Source organism: Lampetra fluviatilis, chromosome 11 (genome assembly GCF_964198595.1).
Source record: "Lampetra fluviatilis chromosome 11, kcLamFluv1.1, whole genome shotgun sequence".
Taxonomy (NCBI): Eukaryota; Metazoa; Chordata; class Hyperoartia; order Petromyzontiformes; family Petromyzontidae; genus Lampetra; species Lampetra fluviatilis.
Window position 1 is genome coordinate 13,341,278 of NC_136285.1, and position 16,372 is coordinate 13,357,649.

General features: G+C 51.0%; 1 protein-coding gene across 1 annotated transcript; it reads right to left on the reverse strand.

Moving 5' to 3' along the window:
• Window positions 1–406: 406 nt before the first annotated feature.
• LOC144934903 (suppressor of cytokine signaling 2-like) lies at window positions 407–5,224 on the reverse strand. The gene is made up of 2 exons (XM_078861172.1): window positions 5,218–5,224; window positions 407–1,806 (listed from the first exon to the last, which is right to left on the reverse strand). The coding sequence occupies exons 1-2, from the start codon at window positions 5,222–5,224 to the stop codon at window positions 1,157–1,159; spliced, it is 657 nt and encodes a 218-aa protein (XP_078717298.1). The 3' UTR covers window positions 407–1,156.
• Window positions 5,225–16,372: the final 11,148 nt, after the last annotated feature.

Consider the following 16,372-nt stretch of genomic DNA (forward strand, 5'->3'; position numbering starts at 1 on the left):
CCCCCTTCCCCCCCCCCCTTGATGCTGCTAATCCTGCATAATGCACGGGCATAGTATTGATTTGGAACCCCCCCCGCCCACCTCCTACGCATTTTCCATATGCTGAATTCCTCTTGATATGCAAATTATTTTGTTTAGGCGCTCTTCTTCCCACCTCCCCCCCCTCTAACCCAGCTTAAATATACGCTCCAAGCTTGGGGTGTTTCATTCTTCGCCTGAGGATGGCTGCTTGCGTTGTGGCCGAAACGTCGTGAGAATTGTTTTATTATGTTTTATTTTTATTATTTTATTACTTCCCTTCTACGTGACTTTACCGAAAGAACCAAGAAGATGAATCCCTGCAGTCACGAAAGCTTTAAATCGAAATTTAAGAGCGACATAGTTTAGTGGGCCTTACCTGGTAAAATAAAAAAATCAAGTTTAAATAGTTTCGTTTCCTACCCTTGACTGTTTCACCACCACCTATGATGTCAAACACTCAATTGCTATCCACCTTGGTTATTTCTGTTCTGAAACATTTTTTTACACGATACGCGAATTATGTGTAAAGTTAAATCAGAGTTAAAACTATCGCAACGCTATTTTAATCACGGCCCATCACCAAACGGTCGTAATGCTGCGAGTGGTGCTACGGTTTTAATGACCAAGTTACCTGAAGGAGATTTCATGGTGCTGATTTTGCATTTAAGCTGGTATAAAGCGGCTTATATATTTCAGAGGGGAAGTCCCCGCATAATTCAGGGCCACTGGCCTCTGCAGGCCCTAAGGCCCCTGTCTTAAACCGGCCCTGCTCCCCAATCCATGAGCCCAAAGGGCCAAATGTTTCACTCGTCGGTACCCACCCGAGGTGGCGTAACTTTAGCGGTTCCAATTGCCTTACGTGACCAGTGGGAGCGAATTGCGCGATAACCACTTGAAATTCGTGGAGTTATCAAGTACGTAAACGACTGTTACGACTCAAGTTGTGCTACATTAGGCGGTATACCGACTTCCGACCTTGGCCCATGGACTACCCGACCCATCACACGCGCGGAAGAAGAAGGAGGAGTGTGTGTGTGCTCCTGCGCCCAGGGTTTAATTTGTCACGATATATTTTTCTGGAGCTCAGCCTATGGACGGCCCTGGCTTGGCACGAAGCGCTCTCGGCTCACGCCCATCACAAGTGGAAGGGGTACTCCTCCAGGTAGCTCCGTATGCGTTTGGGCAGCCTGACGGAGCCGGGCAGCCGCTGCCTGGCCCTGTGCATCGCTGTCCTGCACTGGTGCTGAAGACTCGGCGGCGCCACGTAGCACGGCTTGCACAGCCGGAGCGGCAGCGGCTCCTCCACCTCCGCTCCCTCCTCCCAGAGACACCTCGACAGGTGCCAGCCATTTTCCTCCTTCTGTTGGCGCTGATGGTGATTCTGCTGGAGCTGATGCTGATCATGATCATGGTGATTCTGCTGATGCTGCTGCTGCCTCTCCTCACTCAAATCCTGCTGCTGCTGCAGGTGACGCTGCTGCTGCTGCTGCTGCTGCTGCTGTTGCTGCTGCTGCTGCTGCTGCTGCTTGCACCCGACGTAGAACTGCACGAGCTTGACGACGTCGTCGAAATGCACGAGGTGGGGCTTGACGAAGCGCACCGAGTCGAGGCTGAAGGCGCCGCCGCGGTGCTCGATGCGCACGTTCGTGGGCCCGCGGCTCGTCTGCACGGACAGCGTGAGCAGGAAGTCCGGGTGCGCGCTGTCTCGCACCAGGAACGTGCCCTCGGCCGCCGACATCAGCTGCTGCCGGGCCTGCGTGGCCGTCAGGCTGCCCCAGTACCAGCCTGGGGGAGAGGGGGGAGGTGGACGGAAAAAAATTAAAACCTTTGTTGTGAGGGTTTCATTGCAGCCGCTGTGACTCACACCCACCTCCCCTACTGGCCACAGGTGATGCTCCGCAGCCTATAGCACCTGTGTTTTTCTTCTTCTTGGTTCTTTCGGTAAAGTCACGTAGAAGGGAAATAATAAAATAATAAGAATAAAACATAATAAAATAATTCTCACCACGTTACGGCTACAACGCAAGCAGCCTGAGGACGGCTGCTTGCGTTGTGGCCGAAACGTCGTGAGAATTATTTTATTATGTTTTATTTTTATTATTTTATTATTTCCCTTCTACGTGACGGCTGCTTGCGTTGTGGCCGAAACGTGAGGATTATTTTATTATGTTTTCTTTTTATTATTGTATTATTTCCCTTCTACGTGACTTTACCGAAAGAACCAAGAAGATGAATCTCTGCAGTAACGAAAGCTTTAAATCGAAATTTCACCTGTGTTGTTTTTGTTCGTATGCGTGGCCGTCGTGCGTTCCAGCACTGTGTAGGCTAAAGCAGCCTGCTTGGCTTCCGAGATCTGGCACATCGAGGAGGTTGTGTGTGTTTTTTTAATAAGAGCCGAGTCGATGGTTCGATTCCAGCTACAGTGTCCTCATAATAATATTGAGAATGTTTATTAACGTATCATTGCGTATGATGTCACCATGGGTAGGAGTAGGGTAATCTTAAGATGTAACAGTGTCTTAGCCAAGCAAAACCCTCCCCAGTATGCAAATGATAAACCCAACAAAACACTGTAACGTATTAAAGTAATCCCCAACTGTAAGTCAGCCACTCCACTCCCGTCTCTGCACTCTACAGAAGGGACATTGCCCGAAACATTTACATCGCGGTGGCTAGGATATGTTAACTGTTATACAGGAGGTCGTGGGTTCGATCCAGACCCGGACGCCCGCTGTATATTTGTAATCGTTGCTAAAATCAGTGATTGCGTCCCTCCACGCATCTCGTGACTCCGGTCTTTCGGCTGCTTACCATCGAACAAAGACGACGGTCACCGCTTTTAGATGTGCTTCTGCGGCCGTCTGGAACCCTCTTCCTTCCGATATTATGAAGAAGCCACTGGAGCTATGCACTTTAAAATCATTATCTAGATTGAAAACCCATTGCTTTAGAACTGCTTTTGTGTTTAGTTTGTTGTCCTTCCCCCACCTCCGATTAGTATGGTTGGCTGCGTACGATGCGACAGAACAATACATCTCAACTCCCTCCAGACTGAGTCCGTGAAGAGGCACTGAATGTCAACAGGCTCTCTAACCTGGTGACATAAACGACACGGTTATGAAAGTACTCCCCTCCCGACACCCATATTACCAAATAATAATAACAGTGATGATGCTGTTGTTTTACCCAGGGATCCACCACGCTGGGATTTTTTGGCCAAATTCCATGAACGAACGTTTCACATGCGGGAGGAAAACCGGAGCGAGGGCAAAGCGTGGGGTAACAATCGGAGCTGTGCACACAACCATTGTGATGCTCTCCTGCCTTGTCCCAGCCAACGTTATTTTTTCACGAGCACCTTTGAAAATAACAGAAGCATCAGAAATCTTTATTTATAGTGGAGGAGAAATCCGATGAGCTATGAAGCTCTTTTTTTTTAATAAATGTCCAGTCGGGGGCCGGTCAGAAAGTTACAGCAACAAAAAAAACGATAGGAGTGTAAAACATAGGAAAGGTAAAGTATAGGAAAGGTGATAAAGTCACGCGATTGACATTGACAATGCAATAATAGTTTCAAACGATAGAATGAATTACTCCCAAAAATTAATTTGACTTATAATTATCAAAGTCCTTGATTTATCCTTTATCGAGACTCTGTCACTGGGGGGTCGTGCTTTTGAATGTCAGCCTATATTGTAACCCTTTGGGTACGATGTCTAGAAACCAGATGATTATTCTCATCGCTAATCAGCTTGCGTAGATGGGCCAGACCATGGTGGTGTACGCCAGTGATCCAGTGCTTTGGACGCAAGGGTTGGTGGATCATGCAGAGATTTGTAATACAGTATTTCCAAATTCCGTGGATTGCGAGTTGCTAGGAAATGGCAGAACAACAAGTTGATTCAGGAACCCAACTGTGTGGCCCTTTGGATGTCATCCTCTTGTAGGTACGATGGATTGTCTCCGGATGCTCCGTTTTCCTTAAATATAACACGAACCAAAACATCCCAGTAGTCGGAGAGTAATCGTAGCGCTGGGCTCTCCAATTATTTAAAGTCATTAAAGTTATCTTCTGATTCTCGGTTTACATTATCATAATAATGGGACAACACGACAATAATTGGGATTAGAAAAAAAAAGTCTTACCTCTGTTCCCCACGTGTGCCGCTGTACGGGAGGTGATGGCGTGGGGCTTGAAGGGGGTTTCCTTCCATCCGGACGTGGGATGTGAGGCGGGGTGGCTATCATCTTTAAATGGTCCCAAGTAATCAACCACAAAACAGTCGATTTCAATGCTTTAGTTGATTTCCTGGTTTGATCGACTAATCATCTCACCTTTAATAATAACCACGACGAGAATGAAAATCACTTCCATTAATACTTGTCAGCTGTGTTAACCAGGAGAGCATCGGCCATCTTGTTCAGCAGCAGAGTTTATATTTCTGGAGAGTTTACATTGGCAGGAGCTTGCTGGAAAATTGGACCATCCCAGCAGGAGCCACTTGAAAGCGAGTCTTACCGAGACTCTTTCTCTCTCGCGGGGAAATCATTGAGAAGCGACAATGGCTGGGAGTTAAGGGGGTCCCCCAGCTGTCCTCGCGGGAGAAAACCGTGGCACTTGGATCAATCGATCGATCTGAAGGATTCATTCCGAGTTGCAAAGCGGACCCTGCGATAATTGGACACGCTCGGCTGAATCCCGTGTCCTCAGGCTGCATCGCCATCCGCGGGCGCATGAAAAGACGGTTCTTAATTGGACCTCAAAGGGCAGTTATCGGGATCGCTGTAAAGGCATTAAAATTTAAATTACAGAGATAATAGTCTCACTTATATATTTTCTCAGTCTCGAGAAGAATCCCGCTCGGAATGTTTCGTTTGTTTGTTCAGTAGCTCTTTGTCACATTGCAAAGATCGCGAGAGATGTCTGCGGTTTGGGTGGAGGAGGGTTCGTCCAGCAGTGGATTGACCATGACCGCTGCCACTGCTGACGAAGAGCCCTTTTCTCAATCCCACTGCTGGATTAAGGGCCTTCCCTACATCACTGGCTATGTCGCCTTCTCCTGCCCACGTCGCGAAAACCAAAGCCGACGGACGATCCACGACGTGGCAATTCCCCCACGACGCAGTCTCCCGTCCGAGCGAGTGGCAGCCCACGGGGTTGGAGGAGCCACCACCACCGCCCCCCTCCTCTCTCACCGGACATCTGCAGGTGCCTCATGGTAGCCACGGGAATGCGCTCCGCGTGCTTTCCGCCGGGCTCCGTGGTGGTGGTGGTGGCGGCGGCCTCGCCCTCGGCGGCCGGCAGGGCGGCTGCCTCGGTCTCTGTCTCGCAAGTCATGCCTGGGGGGCATGTGGGGGGAAAGGGGCAGTGGGGTTTGGGGCAGCAGGGCCCGGTGGAGAGAGAGAGAGAGAAGGGCATGAGGCATTGGGCATGGTTTTTGCCAGGGGTCAGCAAACCGAAATAACAAGAAGAGCGATTGTTTTTTTTCGAATTCGGTAGGAAACTCAATATTTTTCAAGAGCCGCGTAGCAACGTGGGTACGAGTCGGTGGTGCCTTCCATAAAGGACGTCACGAAGCAGTCATTTGAAGAGCCGCATGCTACTCCCGAGTCGCAGATTGCCGATCGCGGGTCTTGGGCAATGCCATACGCACGTCACAAGCAGTTTGCCTGCAAGCGCCACTGCTGGCAAAAGGCCCTCTTGCTAGAGGGAGCTCTGGAGAGCACCTCTAAGAGGGCACTTTGGTCTAATATTTGGTGGTGCTGGCCTGATGTTTTGGGAAGAGGTGGGAGTGCCCACGATTTACCCCACCACTCGCGACTTCCAGATCTGCTTACTAACCGCGGTGTATCCACGTACAGTCGACTGCTGGGTGATTAAACGGGGGGGAGGAGGGTGGGGGAGCGAGAGATATGGAAGGAACCTGCCCATTGTTTTAACTGCTGCCGCGCCGTCAGATTGAACCGGTGGCGACCTCTGGGGATGCTGAGCGGTGCGTCCCACGTCAGCGTGGAGGCGCTCGAGCCGAGGGGAGGGACGCGAGAGGCCGAGCTTAACCGCGAAATTACACGCAGGCTTCCGATCTTGAACGCGGATTTACAAATCACACAAAGACCAACAGATCCATGTCAACAATGGCTTCAAGGCGTGCCTATTATACATTTCTGTGGACTTTAAAAGGTCGCTGCAGTGCAGTCTCCAACTCGAATTATCCACTCTAGCCTCTCCAATGTGTGTGTCATGAACAAGAGCCATTGCCTGAAACGTCGCCTATTATATCTCTTTTTAAGGCCACGGCGTTGTCGACAAAGTATTATTTGGCTGCTGATATACATTCCCAGAGGTGCTGATTTGTCAGGCACTGCGTTGAGCTGTCATGCGTGGCCAGGTCGCCTTCTCTGAAAAGGAGCGAATGACTCAGTGGGTTTTATCTCGTAAGGAAAATAACATCATTTAGTTGAGCTCGATGTGTTTGTGTTTGGTGCAGAATTCACAAATAATTTGTTTAACATTTAGGTTTTGTGTACCCAAACCCTCTACTCCGCTCAGCGAGGCTGCGTTTAACTTCCATCACGAACAAAAAATGTCAGATGACGTTCAATAAATAATATTGATATACTATTGTAAAAGTAGAACTGTACGTTCATAATTAAATGTTAACTTGTTGGTAAAGGCCATGAATTCCCACTGTGCACAGTGGGAAAATTCCACGGGGATTTCTTTTTTTTGTATGTGGAGTGGGAGAGGTTGATACAATGGCTCATCGTCGTATTTTCACAATATTATGGGTTTACTCTCCCAACACGCCGGTGTGCTGAAGTAGTAACTAATTGTCACATTTTGTTTACGTGACCAACCTCACGAATTGACCGTGTCGGGTGGTGGTGGGTTCACGACACATTTATATTTAGGCGATCTGACCCAAAAAAAAATTAACACCTTCATCATGAATAATATTGTTCGCGAAAGCCTGCCTACGTGTTACGTTGAATACATGTGTTTTTTTTTACACGCTTTTATTTAACTTACTCTGTTGTTGTTGTTGTATCCTCAAATCTTGTAACTCTATTTTAACCCACTTCCCAATGTGGTGTCGACTGCAAACTTGGTATACTTATGTCATACTGATGACAATACTATATTCTATCGTTAAAAAATAAAAAAAACATATTTTAAAACATTATTTTTTATATGTTATGTTTCGGCTTGGGTTTAATTATCCACGGGAAACTGACGTTGGCTGTAATTTATCATGGTCCCTTACGTTATGGCAAGCTTCCTGGAGTCGTGGAGTACTTCCATTACTAGTACGGTACATTTTATTAAAGCGTGTTTTTTAAAAAGTTTTTTTTTTATATTTCTTATTTCATTTTTCATTTGCACCACCCCTCCTTCTCCCCCCAGTGTAGGAAATGGGGGGCTGTGTGCCCCCCCCAAGCCACGATTAGCGCCCCCTACGGGCATGTGGAAATGTTGCAGTTATCGTTGAAGCGGTCTTGCCGAACAGCGCGGAATGAGACGAAATCATTATTGTTGTCATTGCAGTCCACGACGTTTGCGCTCGACATTCACAGACCGCTGTGTATATATATGTGTGTATGCGTGCGTACATACACACATATATATATACGTAACATACACACGGGTTTTTATACTTTCATATACATAACACGTGCACATGCATTATTCACGTTTGTTTTCATTCATATTCATATATAATACGCGCATACATACATACATAATTGACACTCACGCGTGCATATGTATGCAACACATACATAATATACACAAGATAAATAAAGATAAATACTAAGATCCCCCGTATAGCCTTAACAGACTCTCAGAGCTGTGAGCGAGCACCTATGAAGGCCGGAACGGCACACGAGGGGTGGGTGGCCAGCCTCCACCCCGGCCCCCTTTGTCTTCCCAGTGGTACTCATTTGAGGCTGAGTCGACCTAGACGAGGCCCAAGGCCGGTTCGGATCATCGTCGCTGGTGTTGACCGTGATCGGGAATCGAACTCGGGCCGCCGGGTTCGTAGCGCGGCGCGTTAACACAACACACGGGAAGCACTCTCACACCACGATCCAGTAACGAGTGTAAACCCCGTGCCGTACACGCGCGGGTATCTTCCCAAAATGACAAACTCGCGCGTACACAAAGACCCCCCCCCCCCTCCGTGTAGCCTTAACAGACTGTTGGGGCAAGTGCTGCTAGCGAGTAGCACCTGTGAAGGTTGTTAAGCTGTGAATCTTGAACACACGATTTGCCAAGTGGCGATGCTTTCACACACCGCGCGCCAGGTCATCATTTGAGGCCGAGTCGACCTAGGGGAGGCCCAGGACCGGTTCAAGATAATCGTCACTGGGTGTTGGCCGCGAGCGGGAATTGAACTCGGGTCGCTGGGATTGTAGCGGTAGCGTAGCGCTAACCGCTAACCGCTACGCTACCGCTCCCCACACACACAAACATACATACGTACACACACTCACGTACACATAACGTTACATACAGAAATAAACTCAAGGAACGAAGACTTGCAAAGACAAAGATCCCCCGTATAGCCTTGAACAGACTTGGGGCAAGTGTTGTTAGCGAGCACCTATGAAGGCCGGCACTGTGGCACACGAGGGGATGGGTGGCTAGCACCACGCCCGGCCGCTTTTGTCTCCCTAGTGGCGATGTTTAAACACCGCACCAGGTACTCATTTGAGGTTGAGTCGACCTAGGGGAGACCCAGGACCGGTTCAGATACTCGTCACTGATGTTGACCGTGAGCGAGAATCTAACCCGGGTCGCCAGGTTCATAGCGCAACGCGCTAACCGCTACACCACCGCTCCCCACACGCACACACACGAAACAAAGACAAAGATCCCACGTATAGCACGTAGACTGTTGGGACAAGTGCTATGGAGCGGTGGCGCAGCGGTTAGCGTACTGCGCGCGATGAAGCCTGCGATCTAAGCTCGAATCCCGACCACGGCCATCACGAGCCTCACCCAGGCTGACTCACGCTTAAACGGGTATCTGATACGGTGTGCGAACGTCGAACGCCAACGCTGGGTGAGACAAAGGCGGTCGGGCGTTGTGCTCGCCACGTCAGCCGCGCGTGCTCCTGCCTGGGTTTATTGATAGGCGCTTGCTACCAGCACTTGCCCCGACAGTGAATAAGGCTGCAATAAACGCGGTGGAATATTTGTCTTTTGTTGTCACGCGTGAATGTATACGAATGCACCCGCTCACACGCAGACGAAAGTTTCTTCCCCTCCCCCCTCCTCCCCACCAACACTTACAGCCACACAATTGCAAAAGGCCGGAAAATAATGCCCAAGCTCAAAGCCACAATGCCGACATCCGCCTCTGTCTGCAATTTGCGTTTGAAGTTTCACTCAGCCGGGTTCCACCTTCTAAGGGCCGAGTCGCCCCAAATGCAACCACCGCAGGCTTCGGATAAACCCCACGCGGTTATTTTCCCTAATCGGGAATCGAACTTGCGTGTTTTGTGTTGCGTGTGTGAATCTCGCGCGCACAGATCTACTCATTCACACTACACACGCGGGCGCGCAAAGATCCCCCAAACCCATATGGCCTGGACGGACTTTTGGGGCACGTGTGGCACACGATGGGGTGGGTGGCCAGCACTACGCCGGACCGCCTTTGTCTCCCCAATGGCGATGTTTACACACCGCACTAGGTACTAATTTCAGGCTGAGTCGACCTAGGGGATGCCCAAGACAAGTTCAGATAATCGTCACTGGTGTTGGACGTGAGCGGGAATCGAACTCGTGTCGCCGGATTCATAGCGCAGCGCGCTAGCCGCTACACTATCGCTCCCCACGGGTACACACACACAGGTACACACACACAGGTACACACACACAGGTACACACACACAGGTACACAGGTACACACACACACAGGTACACACATACACAGGTACACACATACACAGGTACACACATACACAGGTACACACACACAGGTTCACACACACAGGTACACACACACAGGTACACACACACAGGTACACAGGTACACACACACAGGTACACACATACACAGGTACAAACATACACAGGTACACACACACAGGTACACACACACAGGTACACACATACACAGGGTACACACATACACACATACACAGGTACACACATACACATGTACACACATACACAATGTACACACATACACAGGATACACACACACACACAGGTACACACATACACACACACAACACAGGTACACACATACACAGGTACACACATACACAGGGTACAAGACAACAAACAAGACAGAGACCCCGAGTTAAGATTTGCGGACTGTTGGGGCGCAAGTGCTGTTAGCGAGCGCCTATGAAGGCCGGCACGGATACAGGAGAGGGTGGATAGCCAGCACCACGCCCGACCGCCTTTGTCTCCCCAAACACACACACACACACACCCCGATGGACGCGCATACAACCAGCAAGAAGCAGACGATAAAGAGCAATACGTTAATGGAGAGTTAATTATAATCATCTTGATTGAATTCAAATCGAGATGCTCGGGGGCTTTCATAACGCGATGCATTCTAAGATGTTAGAGAGAGTATTTGATTTTCAACGAAACAATGTATTGTCCCAAGGCTTCCCAACGGCGTAAGTGGGTAAAATGAAACTACATCAGTCAATGTGTAGTAAGTTGCGTGTGTGTGCGCGTGTGTACGTGGGGAGCGGTAGTGTCGTGGTTAGCGCGCTGCGAACCCGGTGACCCGAGTATGATTCCCGCTCACGGCCAACATCGTTGACGATCATCTAAACCGGTCCTGGACCTCCCCTAGGTCGACTCAGCCTCAAGTGAGTATCCGGTGCGGTGTGTAAACATCGCCACTGGGGAGACAAAGGCGGCCGGGCGTGGTGTTGGCCACCCACCCCCTCGAGTGCCGTGCCGGCCTTCATAGGCGCTCGCTAACAGCACTTGCCCCTACAGTTTGTTGAGGCTATATAGGGGGTGGGGGTCTTTATCTTTGTGTCTACATGCGTGTCAGAGCGTGCATGGTGTACATGTGGCAGAGCCGGTTAGTTGTGCTGCTCTCCAAACCCGGCGCACCGGAGTTCGATTCCCGCTCACGGCCAACACCGATGACGAATATTTGAACCGGTGGGCTCATCCTTAACTGAACACGTGGGCGCGGTGTGTACACATCAGCATGGGGTAGGCAAAGGCGGCCGGGCGTGGTGCTGGCCACCCATCCGCACATCATGTGGCGTTCCGGCCTTCAAATAGGTACAGCACTTGCCCCAACAGTCTGTTCAAAGGCTAGACTGTACGGGGGAGATCTTTGTCTTTTGTTCATTGTTGGGCGAGCGGTGGTGCAGTGGTTAGCGCACTGCGCCTACGATCTAAGGTTGTGTCGTTGTTATTCTTGTTAAACACCGGGGGGTGGTTTTGCTTTCTGAGTAACGAACAAAAAAAACCGGTTAACGATTTTTCCGCACGTACTGTTTAAAAAGGTCGAACGTGACGTTGACATCATTGCACATTTCCACGTTATTAACTCTGAAACGAAGGCAGCCTCCGCAACACACACACACACGGGTTTATCCAGGATGTTTCTGTTGCGCGTCGTCGCTTTAAGATGTTCTCTGTTCATATTTAGTTTGTTGCGGTTGCACCCGACTCAAGAGCCGCATGGCTCACAGGGCTATTCCTAATACATGACACTTGAATCACACAACCAGCACACATATACACCCAGCACACACACAACCAGCACACATATACACCCAGCACACACACAACCAGCACACATGTACACCCAGCACACACACAACCAGCACACATATACACCCAGCACACACACAACCAGCACACATATACACCCAGCACACACACAACCAGCACACATGTACACCCAGCACACACACAACCTGGGCATTCTGGAAGGGGCACCTGCTTCAATTCCATCTCCCCGCGTGCCGCAGTTGGAACGCGTCAATCGGAGCAACTTTCTGAGTTTGTTAACCCCCCCCACCACCCCCACCACGTCTTCCGTGTGTGTCCTGTGTCCACCCAGCAGAATATATTCTGCTGAATTCGAATGTAAAACGATTCCTGGCGTTCCATAAACTTTCGTAACCGGAAATTATCAATTATACAACAACAACAAACAAGGTTTGCCGGTTTATCGGTTGCCTTTTAACAACGGTGCTCACGGCTACCGCCGGTGGCGCTTGATATCCGTGCCGTTTATGTTCTACACACCTGGTGCGTTGTGTAAAACAAAAACTTTTTTTTTTTAAAACATCGTACACTGGGGGAGACAAAGGGCGACCGGGCACGTTGGACACATCATCCATCGCGTCTCCTCGTGCGCCGTGGCCTCGTAGGCCACTCGCGCTGCGTGACCCAGCGACACCGAGTTCGATCTCCGCTCACGGCTAACGTTAGTGCCGGCCATGCGAAGCGGTCCCTGGCCTCGCTCGTGTCGACGACTCGGCCTCGAGCGAGTGACTGCTGCGACGCGTCCACGTTTCCACGAGGGGGGCAGAAGCGGCCGCGTTGTGTGGGTCGGGGGGGGGGTCATAACGCCGGTGTCGCTCGCTATAAAACGGGATTCTCTTTGTTCTTTGAACAACCGCCCCAGCGGCTTCAACGTAGCTCGCGTTTTAAAGCGATTTACTCGGCGATAACTGGGGGGGCGGGGGGGGGAATAAGACGAAGCTCCCCCGTGTAGCCTTAGCAGACTTTAGTGGCAAGTGCTGTTGACGAGTACCTATGAAGGCCGCCAAGATACACGCGGGGGGGGGGGCGGTCAGCATCACGCCCGGCCGCCTTTTGTCGACCCGAGTGGTGACGTTTAAATATCGCACCGGGTACCCATTTGAGGAGGCTGAGTCGGCCTAGGGGAGGCCCAGAACCGGATCAGACGATCGCCACTGATGTTGGCCGTGAGCGGGAATCGAACGCGCTAACCGCCGCGCCACCGCTCCCCGCACAACGTACGACAGAGCGTGGTGGTGGTATCTTTAAGAACTGCAATTAGGCCAACATTGAACCATTTTAGACGCAGTTAGCGTGGAGTTTACGCCCTGCACAATTGCCCCACGACACACCCCCCCCCTAAGCCCTAAAATGAGGTGATCATTAGTCAGGGCATCATTTCTACACCCATTACTCATGCGCATCTGATTAAGCGTTGCCATTTGTCGCTAAGGGTTACTCACGATTATTACATTACGCGTGGGTTTAATGAAAGAGCGGCGATCAGGTTGCACACGTGGAGAAGAGACCATCATCGTTCTTACAAGCGACGCGTCAAAACCAGTCGTGCTCAAGTCGCTTCGAGTTTATTTTCGATTCGTGTCAAAATTATCACGCACTTGGATTTTATGTCGAGTTATCCTGGGGGGGTTTCTTCTTCAATGCTTGTCGAGTTATCTCGTTTGTTAGAATCCGTGTCGAGTTAACCCGGAGTTTTGTATCAATCCGTGTCGAGTTATCCTGTTTTGAATGTAATCGAGTTATACCGGTTGTTTTTAAATTCGCGTCAAATTATCCCGTTTTATAAAAAAAAAATCCGTGTCGAGTTATCCGGTGTTTTTAAAATCCGTGTCGAGTAAACCCGTTTGTTAGAATCCGTATCGAGTTATCCCGTTTTTCCCCAATGCGTCCGTGGCGCGCTGTCATCCATAAACTTGTCATCGAGGGTGCACTTCTACTGGAGGTATAGTTGGGGGGGGGACACTTGAGACAAAGAAGCAACATATGCCTGCCTGTGCCACCCGTGTCGGACTGAACATACTAAACAACAACAGCAAGACGAACACACAATGGGTCGTGTGTAGTCTTGTAGTGTTCCTGGTCACTTTGCTCGCAGACAGCGTTCCGTGGGTAATTGCGTCAAGCGCGTTTTTGTGGTTTTTTGGTGCGTTCACCGCACGCCTGCGTGGCGCATTCATTACTGCGATTATTGTCTGCGGAATAATTAACGAGGCACGTTCAGTATCCGAGGCCGCTGTGTTGCACGTACGAAGTGCGGACGCGTGTGTTTGCGAAGACGACGGCGGTTTGTTAGCGGTGAGCGCAACTTGCGCCTCGAAACCCCGGCGACTACTTCAACCGGTCCTGCGCCACCCCCCAACGTCGAATCGACCTCAAATGAGTAGCCCGTGCGAGGTGTGTACACATTAGCACTGGGGCAACAAAGGCGGCCAGGCGTGGTGTTGGCCACTACATCCCTTCTCGTGTGTCGTGCCGGCCTTCATAAGGTGCTAACAGCACGTGCCCCAAAAGTCTGTTAAACGCTATGATGCAGAGGATCTTTTGTCTTTTTTGTGAATGTACATATGTGTGTGTGTGTGTTTGTGGGTTCACGTCAAAGGTGAGGATCGGTAGCGCGCTGCGCTACGAAGCTGGCGACCCGAGTTCGCTTCCCGCTCACGGCCCTCACCAGTGACGACTATCTAGGTCGACTCAGCCTAAAATGAGTACCTAGTGTGACGTGTAAAAAAAAACATTGGCAACACGGGGGGGGGGGGGATCTTTGTCACGGACACGCAGGCGCGGCGACGTTTACGCGCGTGGAGTTTGGTGATAAATTTTGCGCCGCCGCCGTTGTCGGTTCGGGGTGAGCGTCAAATTCGAAAGCGGCAAAATTCGCCGCGCTCTGACGAATCCGACAGGACGGCTACCCTGGTCACAGAGAGATGACAGAAAAGATCCCCAGTGTGGCCTTAACAGACTTTTGGGGAAAAGTGCTGCTATAGCGAGCACCTATGAAGGCCGGCACGGCACACGAGGTTTGTGGGTGGCCAGCACCACGCCCGGCCGCCTTTGTCTCCCCAGTGGCGATGTTTACACACCGCACCAGGTACTCATTTGAGGCTGAGTCGACCTAGGGGATGCACAGGACCGGTTCAGATAATCGTCACTGGGTGTTGGCCGTGAGCGGGAATTGAACCCGGGTGGCCAGCTTCGTAGCGCAGCGCGCTAACCGCTACACTACCGCTCCCCACCACCACACCGCAATTCACCATCACTCCACACCACCACCACACCACCACCACTCCACACCACCCTCCCCCCGTGCGACGCGGCGAAGAGGCGACACCGAAGCGCAACAATGCGAGCGATCCGCGCGCAAGCAGGCAGGCAGGCACGCCGAGCACTCGTTCGACCCGAGGAGAGCGACGTTTCGGGACAAGATGCAGTGGCGGGTTTACGACGGAGTTTGCTCTTGTGGCGAGCGCAGACTCGCACGGAATAGACAAAGATGCCCCGTATCGCCTTCGACATACGGTTCGGGCAAGTGCTGTTAGCGAGTAGCACCTGTGAAGGCCGGCACGGCACACGAGACGGCGGGTAACCAAGACCCCGCCCGACCGCCTTTGCCTTCCCTTGCGGCGAATATTTACACACATCGCACCAGATACTGGTTTAAGGCTGAGCCGATCCAAGGGGCGGCCCAGATGCCCGGCTCAGATATCCGTCAACTGCTTTTTGGTCGTCAACGGGAATCGAACTCGGGTGGTTGGGTTCGTAGCGCGGCGCGCTCACCACCACCACCACCACCGTGAACGCACTCACGACGCGAAACTAGCGAGCGCGCGCGCTAGTTTTGCATCTAATTCGCTTTTCATCATCACCACCACCATCATAGTCGTCGTCGTGGGTCATCGTCAATTTACTTTTGAATGAATGCCTCGGCGAAGCGCCACCACCACCTCGTGCGATCCCACGGCATCACAATCCACCTGCACGCGAACCGACTGCATTTTGCGCGCGTTCTGAATTGCCTTTTTTTTTACACCTCTGAACCGACACGTGCTGTTCTGTCCATGCGCAATATAATGGTGGGCGCACTCAACTCGGTTCAAGATGACTTGCATCATTCTAACAGACGCAGTGGTAATCACTGGCAGGTTCCGTCCGCCTCCCTCCCAGTCACAACTAAACAAATACTCAAAACAATTCTACCCGTGACACCGGTTTACACGTACCGGGTGGACAACACCGGCCGCATTCAAATGCACGCCGACCACAAACAGACAGGCGTGACAAACAGACGCAGTGACTCAAGCCCACAAGAACTACGATTGGGAAGACGAGAACGACTCACTACGACGGTTGCAACAACAACAACTACTGCTAATGCCGCCGCTGCGCACACTTACCAAATATTGCGAGTGACGGACGGGGGTCGGAGTGTCGCTTGCGCCCAAAAAAGCAGAAGACGGTCGGTCGCCTGCTGAGAGGCGAAGTGGAAACGTCTCGGACTTTGTCTGGCGGGTGTTTTAATTTTAGACTCGCACCAGAGCCCACCCTTTGCCAAATCTGTCGCGCGTGTAACAATGTGTAACAATGTGC